At 30.5% G+C, this 11,093-nt stretch overlaps 1 protein-coding gene across 5 annotated transcripts in view; it reads left to right on the forward strand.

The window, feature by feature from the left end:
- Nucleotides 1–11,093, forward strand: part of LOC106466491 (protein numb-like) — a 32,855-nt gene that overhangs the window by 20,233 nt on the left and 1,529 nt on the right. For 4 of the 5 annotated variants that reach the window (XM_022394504.1, XM_022394506.1, XM_022394505.1 and 1 more), the window contains 8 exons: nucleotides 441–577; nucleotides 1,074–1,145; nucleotides 2,013–2,090; nucleotides 3,048–3,188; nucleotides 3,505–3,691; nucleotides 3,879–4,112; nucleotides 4,964–5,125; nucleotides 6,119–6,575. In XM_022394504.1, coding sequence (XP_022250212.1) covers nucleotides 441–577; nucleotides 1,074–1,145; nucleotides 2,013–2,090; nucleotides 3,048–3,188; nucleotides 3,505–3,691; nucleotides 3,879–4,112; nucleotides 4,964–5,125; nucleotides 6,119–6,575 — 1,468 coding nt within the window. The remainder of the gene's footprint in view (nucleotides 1–440; nucleotides 578–1,073; nucleotides 1,146–2,012; nucleotides 2,091–3,047; nucleotides 3,189–3,504; nucleotides 3,692–3,878; nucleotides 4,113–4,963; nucleotides 5,126–6,118; nucleotides 6,576–11,093) is intronic. The other variant, XM_022394508.1, reaches the window with a different exon arrangement.

The raw sequence follows: 11,093 nt of genomic DNA on the forward strand, positions 1-11,093 counted from the left end.
AACAATATTAGGTTATATTTTTGTTGCTAAGCAACATGACATAAAAGCCATTGTTGGAACATAGTGATACCAAAATGCACTGGCTTTTCGATACATTAGAAGTTTTTAATCTAACTGATTTTTTCCAATAATTATTCTATGAATACTCCACAAATTCATTTAATGAATGATCTTAATTTGGATTGGATCACAAAGGAATTTACTGACGTTTGATTGTCTCAACTGTCCTTTCTGCCTCATTGTTGGTCAAGCTTGATTTTGCAAAATGTGTTTATTTCAGTTAGCTATGAAATGTGAGATTAGGATATACTATGGGGTGGGGTGATAGTACTTGCTCAGTCATTTTTGATGGGCTCTATGCTAGTAATGTGTAAACATTAGTACATATAATTAGTTAGGCACTTTAGTCACTCACATTCAATATATATTTTGCTTTCTAGTGATGGATAAGTTAAGGAGAAGTTTTCGGGACAGTTTTCGTAAAAAGAAAGAACACATTCCTGATTCCAGTAAACCTCACCAGTGGCAGGCAGACGAGGTTGCAGTAAGGGATGGAACATGTAATTTCCCAGTAAAGGTTAGAACCATTCTTAACATTTTTCCTAAAATAAGATATATATATAATTATTAGAGTTCAAGATGTTATGCCACTGAACATGCATCTCACTGTCAGCCATGGGCATGTTATAAAAGTGACAGTCAATCTCAGCAAATGCTGCTGTTTGGCTGTCTTCCATCTGATCAGTTTTTCAAATTTAGGGATATTGGGGGTGCCTGATCTGGCTGTTTAGCCCATGTACACATAAAGTGGTATTTAGATTTAAAATCCCAATCCCATTAAAGAGATATGATTAGATCTATGAACCTAGGATAGGTAATATATATACACACACACACATATATTCTAAAATATGGGAATTATAGGACAAGGCTTTTTTTTTTTGAGCAATTGTGATCTGTTGAAATTTAAATGAATGTATACATGTACATACAAAATAATATTACATAGTCACAAAATGTGCTTAATTTTTAGATCATTAACTTTTATTTTTATTTCATTGATTAATTTTCAGTACTTGGGTTGCTTGGAGGTGTTTGAATCAAGAGGGATGCAAATATGTGAAGAGGCACTAAAAGTTCTGAGGGTGAGTTTGTTGCAAAAAATTTTTGTGTAAACAGATTAGAGTTTTGAAAACCTGACAGGGAGCATAATATATTACATATTGTTAATATAATGTGTGAAAAGGCAGGAACATTTCAGAGGTTAGGTTTGATTATGATGCATATTATGAGTAAAATATTAATAATTTCCAGTTCCTGTTGCTTGATTTGATACAGCTTATATTGAAAATATAAGAAGGTTTAAAAATTCTGAGGATAAATTGGGTTTAGTGAATGTTAAACATAAAGTGGATTTTCTAAGAATAACATTGGTACTTTATATATTGGGCATAAAATAAGTGAACATAAGAGTATTGAAGATGGCTTGTATGTGTTAGGCAAATGATAAATTGAGAAAATTCTGAATACATAAAAGTGAGTTTGATATAGAACATAAAAGGTTTATAATATATTTAAAACAAGCTTTTAAATTTCTAATGGCAAAAATGATAGAGCACATTTAGGGGTAGAATGTGAGGAGAGGGTTTGAAAGGTTTTTTTTTAGGTTACATGGGAATCAAATATATTTCTGTGTAAGAGTATTATATTATGTAAACCTTTTTGATTTCATATATGTCAGATTATTATGTGATTGATTATAGATGTAGTTATGTGTAAAAATATTAAGCCATTCAATACTAGTTATACTTTCACTTGTGAGAAAAGTAAGCTACCAAGTACCATTAATATGTATTTGTATGGGAGAATAACAATAAAGCTATTAAATAAGAGATAAATTAAAAAAAAAATATCAGGTTTAATACAATTGTGTGTGTTAGATAATGTAGGAGTATTAAGTGTCAGATGTGTTTTATACATACATTATATTTTTATGCTTATGCTCATTGCAGAACTCTAGGAAGAGGCCAATAAAGGGTGTGCTATATGTGACAGGAGATGGGTTAAGAGTAGTAGATGATGACACAAAGGTAAGACAAATAAAAGATATATTGAATGTGACAGGAAATGGGTTGAGAGTAGTAGCTGATGGTACAAAGATAAGACTAATAAAAGACATACTGAATATGACAAGAAATGACTTGAGAGTAGTAGCTGATGATACAAAGGTAAGACAAATAAAGGACGTACTGAATGTGACAGGAAATGGGTTTAGAATAGCAGATGATGGTACAAAGATAAGACAAATAAAGGACGTACTGAATGTGACAGGAAATGGGTTTAGAATAGTAAATGATGGTACAAAGATAAGACAAATAAAGGACGTACTGAATGTGACAGGAAATGGGTTTAGAATAGTAAATGATGGTACAAAGATAAGACCAATAAAGGACGTACTGAATATGACAAGAAATGACTTGAGAGTAGTAGCTGATGGTACAAAGATAAGACCAATAAAGGATGTACTGAATGTGACAGGAGATGGGTTTAGAATAGTAGATGATAACACAAAGGTAAGACAAGAGTAATGGTTAGAAACCCACCATCATGCCCCAAGTTGAACAAAATATGTGGCCTGGCTAACTAAGGAATGAATATTTGCTGTAAAATTCTTACCAGTACTATAAGTGTAGCTACAAGTTTGTCCACCAATTTTGATCTCATTCCTTTAAGTTGCATGCTCAATCCTTTTTTGGCCACACCTTTTTTCACACCTAAGGTGTGTTTGATTAGATTTGTGTAACATAGACCAATGCAACCCATCAATAAACCTAAAAATAATTGGTTTTAAAGATATATGGGTTACATTATAAAAGTTATCTGTATAGAACACCATAGTAATATCTTTATGCACTTCAATAGCAATACTATATTATATGTTACATAGGCTAGGTCAGTAGCTTCTCTGTGAATGTAACAATAGTCATGTTTTGTGGATCTGATTAATTTTCTACATGAATGTTCCCTCTGTTTTTTTTTTCCTTCAGGGTCTGATAGTTGATCAAACAATAGAAAAGGTGTCATTCTGTGCACCTGACAGAAACCATGAGAGAGGATTCTCTTATATTTGTCGTGATGGAACCACTCGCCGGTGGATTTGTCATGGTTTCTTAGCCATGAAAGACTCAGTTAGTACAAAAAAAAAATTTTTTATGTTTACTTTGCAATATACACACTTTTCTCCATCTTAGTTTGTGTTTCATATAACATCATAACGTTTTTTTATTATAATCTGAAGATGAACATTTTTGACCCAATATAGTAAAGCAATATTATGATGTGTGGCTGATTTTAAACACTTGTATGAACAAAGGTTTGTAGTGATGCAGATTTTGAAGCTGATAATTTTTAAAATATTTTTCTACTATCTCAAATTTTTATAAGAAATTATATGAACATTTAATATTTTCTTTTACAATTTACTTTTGTTATTTTCCTTCCAAGGGAGAAAGATTGAGTCATGCTGTAGGATGTGCATTTGCTGTTTGCTTGGAAAAGAAACAGAAGCGTGAAAAAGAGGCTGTAATGATGAACTTTGATCCAAAAACAGCAACTTTTACCCGTATGGGTTCTTTTAAACAAGCCCCTTTTACAGAGAGGTTGAAAGACCCTCAAGAATGTAAACCTTCAGGTAAGTTAGCTTTAGAATAAACGTAGAGAAGGAATCAAGCTATAAATTAAAGGTACAAACTGTTATTATTCATTTATTTGGCAGATACATGTGATAATGTAGAATAATTCAAAGAGATATTTCTTGTGATTATAAGTTTTACATCTTTTAAAATATTTCTTCCATAAAGGCATATTTGTTGTTTCAGAGCCTCCACCAGTTAAGCCAGTACACAATCCCTATGCAGTGGAAAGACCTCATGCCACACCTGTTATGCTTGAGCGTCAGGGGTCCTTCCGGGGTTTTTCATCTCTTAGTCAGGTGACACCCTTCAAACGTCAGCTGTCTTTACGTCTGAATGAACTACCCTCTACTGTGGAACGTCAGCGATCCATGTCATTGGAATCTACTGACTTGTTCTCTCGCCAGAATGGACCAGTAGGTGAGACAGGGAGAAGGAACCAGTATTAAGTTTAAGGATTAATTTACTTAAAAATGAAAATTAATAATGATAGTTTTTTAATGCTTACTTAGTCTACAGTGCCATTTGTATGGTCACATAATTCCTGAAGGTAGAAACTATTGTGTGAATGTCTTTTGTGGGAATAGTTTCTGTATAATTATTTCTACTCTTGGATTCTTTACTATTTAACCTGTTCCTGAGGTTTTTACTTTTTAAACATCCTACAGAATTTTTCTTGTTCTTTCATTTACACCTGTTATTAAGATATTTTTAATTCTTAAAACATCCTTCAGTGTCTCCTCTACAGTTACATGTACACTTGTCTCAAGAGTTTTTACATAAACACATTACATTATTTTTCAGGTAGTTACACGTACACCTGTTATTCAGTATTATACTTGTAAACATTCTACAATATTTTCCTTGCTGTTACATTCACACTTGTTTCTAAGAGCTTGTACTTTTTAAATGTTCTGTAACATTTCCCTTGTAACAATACATTTGTTCCTGGGAGTTTTTTTTAACTTCAAGTCTCCTATAGTTGAATATATAATATTTCCTGTAGGTTTACTTCTTAAACGTTGTAAAATGTTTCTTCTGTAGTTGTATTACACCAATTCTTGATAGTTTACTTCACGGATATTCTGTAATGTCTCCTTCTGAAGGTGCATGAATTTTTACCTATTAAACATTCTAGAATATCACCCCTGTTTAGCTGTTCTTAAGTTTTTAATCCTCAAACATTTTAGAAATCCTGCTATGTAGTTGTATATATATAGCTATTCTTTAGTTTTATACTTCTTAAACATTCTAGAATGTCTTCCCTGTAGTTACACCTATTCCTGAGAGTTCTCCAGTCCCAGAGAAACAAGACTCTATCAGTGCTATGTGTCAACAGCTTTCACAAGGGTTGTCCTTTTTGTCCAGCAGTGACAGTCCATTTATACAACAAGTAACTGAACAACAACAACTGCCACAAGCTCATTCTTCAGGTAAATGAATTTAAGATATTTCAAACAGTGTTTTTCAGTTGACTAGAGAGTATAAATATGCAGTATTGTAGAATCCTAGCATATGTGATAGAACAAGCAGGCTAAGTATTGATTTTTGATGCTGTACTAATATGCTAGCCTAATAATGGTTTATTCAAAGCAGAAAATCTAAAAATAAGTCAACTTGAAGAAGAAATTATTTTAAAGGACTGTCAATAAAATGGATAATTTTAAAAGTTTATTTTTCTTCTTGTTGAGAAAACAGTTGAAGAAAGACAGTATTGTTGTTGTTAATTAATTTATTGTTTGCAAGTAGTTCAGGTCTGACAGTATTTTGTTATCAAGTATTTTTTTTCATTGTTGTACATGTAGGACAAGAAGTCATGGAATTCACTTTATCAAGTTATTTTTCAGTTTTATACTTTAACGTATGAATACATAAAACTTTTCTTATGACCAAACAATTGTTGCTTATTGTAATTGGAGGGAATAGGAATCTAGTATCTGTACAATATTGTTTTTTGTGGTAAGCAGATATAGGAAAGACTATTCATTTTATCAAGAATTTCCTCTTGGCTTTATGTATACTAGTTTTGTATAATTTGGAATTCATATATGTTTATTGCAGAATAAAACTTCTTGCATAATTGTTTTTTCAAATCTTCTTTTTGGGTAGTAAAATTTTTTTTTTTTTTACATTCTTGAAAAAGATTTTTTTTCTACCCTTCATGAAAGCCAGAGTAGTAGTAACTTAAAAGTTTATTAAGAAGGTGAAAAGTATTTTTTCTTGATGAAGAACCTGTTTTTCTTGTCTAGTTTCAAAGAACTTGAGTTACAAATGTTGGTTTGGGTAGGCAAATTATTGTAATTTATTGGTACTTAATTTTTTCTCTAAGTCTACAGTAGTTAACTTAAGGGCATTTGTAAGCTTATTATCCCTTATTTTATTGTATGATATAAGAAAATACTGAAAATTTTAACATTTCTCTTAAGGAAACCCATGGGTTGGCAGCAATTATTCCCAAGAATCACCAGCAGAAGCATGGCTTACATACAGCACTGCTGCCTTACAGGGTAGTCCCAGTAAGGCAGCAGTAAGAAGCCATCCTAACCCCAATGATTTAGCTTTGTCTCGCCATAACATCCCTCATGGAATGCCCCAACCTGTTGTACCTCCTCGACGTAGCAGCCCCAATTTTTCTCATTTGCGAAGTCAATCACTTGATTCTGCAGATGTTTTTGTCACCCCACCCAGACAAAATACTAGGACTTCAGCTGAGTCTTCTGCTAGCCCCTGGGTAAATGGTAATGCATATCAACCAAACCAGAGAACCCAGTCACATTCTGGAGATCCCTTTGATGCTGAATGGGCTGCTCTCGCCAGTCGAAACAGTACAAGCACAACTAACCCTTTCTTGCAGAAAACGGTTAAAGCTTTTGAAGTTCAAATGTAAGAAATTCATCATAACTGTTAACACTGAGAATATTTAATACTGAAATATTAAAGCATGCTACTCAGACAAGAAATAATGACATTATGTGAAACATACTGGCATCGTTAATGATATCCATAATACTTGGAAAGCATGTAGAATAAAAAATTAGATACATCATAATTAAAGAAACTTTGATAACCCATGCTGTTTCAGAAGGTAATTCCTTCATTAGAGGCATTGTGGGAAAACTCTCATATTATCAGGTTTCTTTAATCATGGTAGTGTTGATGTATAATTCATTCACTGTTGTAGATGATAGACAGAAAGGTTTCTTAAAATGTTTAATATTGATGTTTTTCATTTCATGAAACTGTTAAATATTTGAGTGCATTTGTACTTCATACAAGTTTATTGTTTGAGCTATGAAAGCCTAAAGCAAGTTAAAGCATATACTTGTGAATATAATCATTTATATAAACTAAAAATGATTGAATAATTGGATAATTATCACAGTAAAGTTATATTTGATAATTAGCATGGTAATTGAATTTTACTGGAAATTTCTTAGAGTGAATTAGAGTTGGATATTACCCAGTCAAAAAATTTAATTATTGTTCTAATCTTTGAATGCAAACAAAATAGGTGAATAATCTTTGAAATAATTGCAAACTTTTAGATATAATTAAAATTAAAATGTCCTTTGGTAAATTGTTAATTACCTTAAAACTGAATTAATGTTAGTGTATGATCTCTAACTAAAGTTTTACTAAACTACTTCAACAAAAACATAAAATAATAGAATTTGTTTTTAATTTTAAGTTGATGAATTGCTAGCTTACCTTAAGAGTGAATATGAAATTGCTAATTAATCTGTAAACATTAATATAGGATTTTCAGTTTCCTTAGATTTTAATAAAATTTTAAAACTTTTAGTTAAATGACATAGCTTTTAAAAATTCTGGTTGTATATTGGAAATTGAACTTAAAAAGATTGTTGTCATTAATATTTTTGCATAACATTTATATATACATAGAACCAAACATATTTTCAAATTGCATGAACATGTCTATGTTCACTCTTTAGTAATTGTAGTTTTATTAACTAACACAATAATAGTTTGACTTCATATGTAAAATCATACTACTGAATGTTTATGTGCATTGAACCAAACATTTATCATTATTGTGGAAACTCAACAAATAAATTTTATTTAAACATTTAAATGAAAGACTTGTGTTCAGTGTATAATGAACATTATTGTTTTGATTCCTTCATTGTGGATTAATTAATACTGAGAAGTTGCCATGTCACTGATAATATTTTACTATCTATAATAAGTGTAATAATCATACCATTTTTGAGTAGAATCTCATTTAGTGAACAGTCTTAAACCAATATCACATTCTGTATTTTGAATACATTTCTGTTATATGGATTCTTATCCACTTTATATGATCTAACCCTCTTAGGTTGCAACTGATTTTTGTTCAGAATGTGTAACTGTCATGTCTGTTAAAGGTCTTTTTACATCTTAATGATGGAATTTTTCTGTTTCTCAGCAAAGAATGTTAGGTTTTGAGAGAATTAGCAGATTTTTTCTATAATATTTTTAATGTTGATAGAGCTGGAGAAAAGTTGTATACATTCTCTGAAATGTAAATATCACTGAAGACATAATGTGTACAAGTATCACTTCTAAATACTAAGAATTTTTCTTTTACTAAATATCTTTTATGTTAAAGTAACAATCTTAACTCTTTAATTATCAATATGTAACTTATGCAAGATTATTTGATTAAATGTAATGATGTGCATGTATTCATATATATTACTGGATATTTTTTGTGGCTCTTCATAACTTAGTTATTGATGTTTTTGTTATTATTCACTTAGTACAACATAGATGTTTGTTAAACCTACATCAGCTTATGTTTTATACAAGTTGTTTGTTTTGTGTACAAATCTTAAATATCCCCTAGGAAGTTTAATGCCTCTTTAACAGACCAACACAAATTGTCTGATATGTTATACTTTTACCCATGTACCTTGGTATGTATAGTTAATAAAGTAGGAAAGTATGTTTCATGTTGTGTAGTTGTACATTTGGTATACCTAGTTAATAGACATGGAGTTATCCTAAAGCTTGATATGTTTGATTAACAGATAGAATTGTGGTTGACATGAAGTAACCCCAATTTTGATATGTCTAGATAACAGAATGGATACATGTATGACATGGAGTTGTTCTTAACCTTGTTATATGTGATTAACAGAAGAAAATCACTTGTCCAGCATGAAGTGAAACAAAACCTTCATATGTCTAGCAAACAGAGAGGATGGTGTGTCTGAATTGATGTAGCCTTAACATAACTCATAAAAAAGGAGCAAAATGATATTTTTGAATTTGTATAGCCTTAACATGGAATATCTAGTTAAAGCAGAGTGATATGTTTACAAAGTGTCCTCTTACCCTTGATATGTCTTGTTAACAGTTAAGGATGACATTTCTGATCTGGTATATCTAGATTACAAGGGTGGATGATATGGTGTAACCATACCTTTGATGTGTTTTATTTAACATTATAAGATAATGTCTTACAACATGATTTTAAATTTTAATACGTTTGTTAAAAGTTGAACATTTTAGCAAATGGGGAAGATAGCTTACAACGGTTGTCAGAAAATTTTATATAGGAAAGTATGAACAAGTTAAAACAGTTTGCGAATTGCATTGTAAATAACATGTAACTTAAAACAGATGATTTGATTCAAGTACATAGAATAAAGTCCTTTCCTTCAAAAAAATACCAAAACTTTTTTAATGCAATATAAAGGGCATTACAGTTATTAGTACCTAATATTTCAGGCTTTGTATATTGTTTGTGTGTATTAATATACACATCTATACAAATACCCATATGTGTTTTTTTTCTTTTTTTATCTCAACCCTAAGAATATATTTTGATGAACTATGTATTGACCATCATACATAATTAAGCATTTGAAATTAAAGTATGTAGTTGGTTAATGTATAACATGTTAATCTACATATCATGGTATTTGTTCTAATGAAGTGTACTGTGGTACTGATTTACTGAAATTATTATTCTGGTATTAATACTAGTATGTTATTGTAAAGGTTTTTGTTAAATGGGTTACTTGAATTTTTGACATTTTCGATGTTGACGTGAAAGCTATATTGAATGATTAAAATATTGTAACATTTTGAATCAAATTTGTTTTGGGTCTTGGGTTGTAAATTTACTTGAAATGTTTATAAAAACAAAATGTAATTTTACCTTTGGAAGGCTGTGAATATTTGTTTAACCAACATTAAGATATTAAAGTATTATTTAACATAGTATTTATCTGACCTGAACAGCATTAAGAAATTTGGGCTTACAGTGTTATTAGTTGATCATTTGTAATGTGTAACAAGAAATCAGCTCAATATACAGAAAGGAAAGGGATTATAGTTTACAACAATTACTATGTGTTAAAAGACAACTTAAAACTATATATATATAAAGATATTAGTTAATTATATGAAATAAAAAGTCTGACCAATGAACAGAAAAGGGGGAAATTCTAGTTTTCAGAGATATCACTTGTAACAAGTCAGATCAATATATATATACAGGCCTTTATGCAGAATGTTTGATAGGGGGTTCTAATTTGCGAGATCAAAAGCCAACATGTATGGTGCAAAGCCAAAAATGCTAATGCTTAATCAGAAAAATGTAGACTATGTAGAAAATGTTAAGTACCATAAACAGCTGTTCTGTAACTATATAAGCATAATTTCTTCACATTAGAAAAATAGGGGGTTTGGCAAAAAAAAACAAACACCCTGCATGTGTGTGTGTGATATATATGTATGTAGTAATATTCTATTTCACAAAGATATCAGTTGTAAAGATTGAGTCTAAACAATTAACCGAAAAGTTGGAGTTTTAATTTTATGTAGACAATAAACTGATTGTAGAAGGAGGTCAGACCAGTTTAATATATTAAAGTTGAAATTGTAAGTTGCAAGGAAATCTCTTGATTATTTGCAATAGAAAGTCTGAATTGATGTCTTTGTAAGCTAGGAAAACAGATTCTAGTTTATAAAGGCATGATCACTTATAACAATAACATTCTAGCTTATGAAGACAACAGTTGATCAATTATAACAGTAACTGAACAAAGTATGAAAGACATGAGACTGTAGTTTGAAAACTCACCCAATAACAAATGGTACATTAAATTAGAAAATACACTTAAAGGTTACATATTCGGGATTAACCCACATGGATTTTCTACTAAAAGGGGAATTTTCAAGATATAGATTTAGGTTTACTAAGTCACAAGTTGATAAACTAGAACAACATAGGGAACACTGAGGACTCTAGTTTACAAAGACATCTGTTGATAATTTTTTAGTTAAACTGGGTTAAGTCTATTAATGTAAGTACTGTACATAAACAAATTTCTCCTGCTCTGTGCTAATATATATATATATATCTATATATATATATATATATGTGTG

This window comes from Limulus polyphemus, unplaced genomic scaffold, assembly GCF_000517525.1.
Source record: "Limulus polyphemus unplaced genomic scaffold, Limulus_polyphemus-2.1.2 Scaffold2274, whole genome shotgun sequence".
Classification (NCBI taxonomy): Eukaryota; Metazoa; Arthropoda; class Merostomata; order Xiphosura; family Limulidae; genus Limulus; species Limulus polyphemus.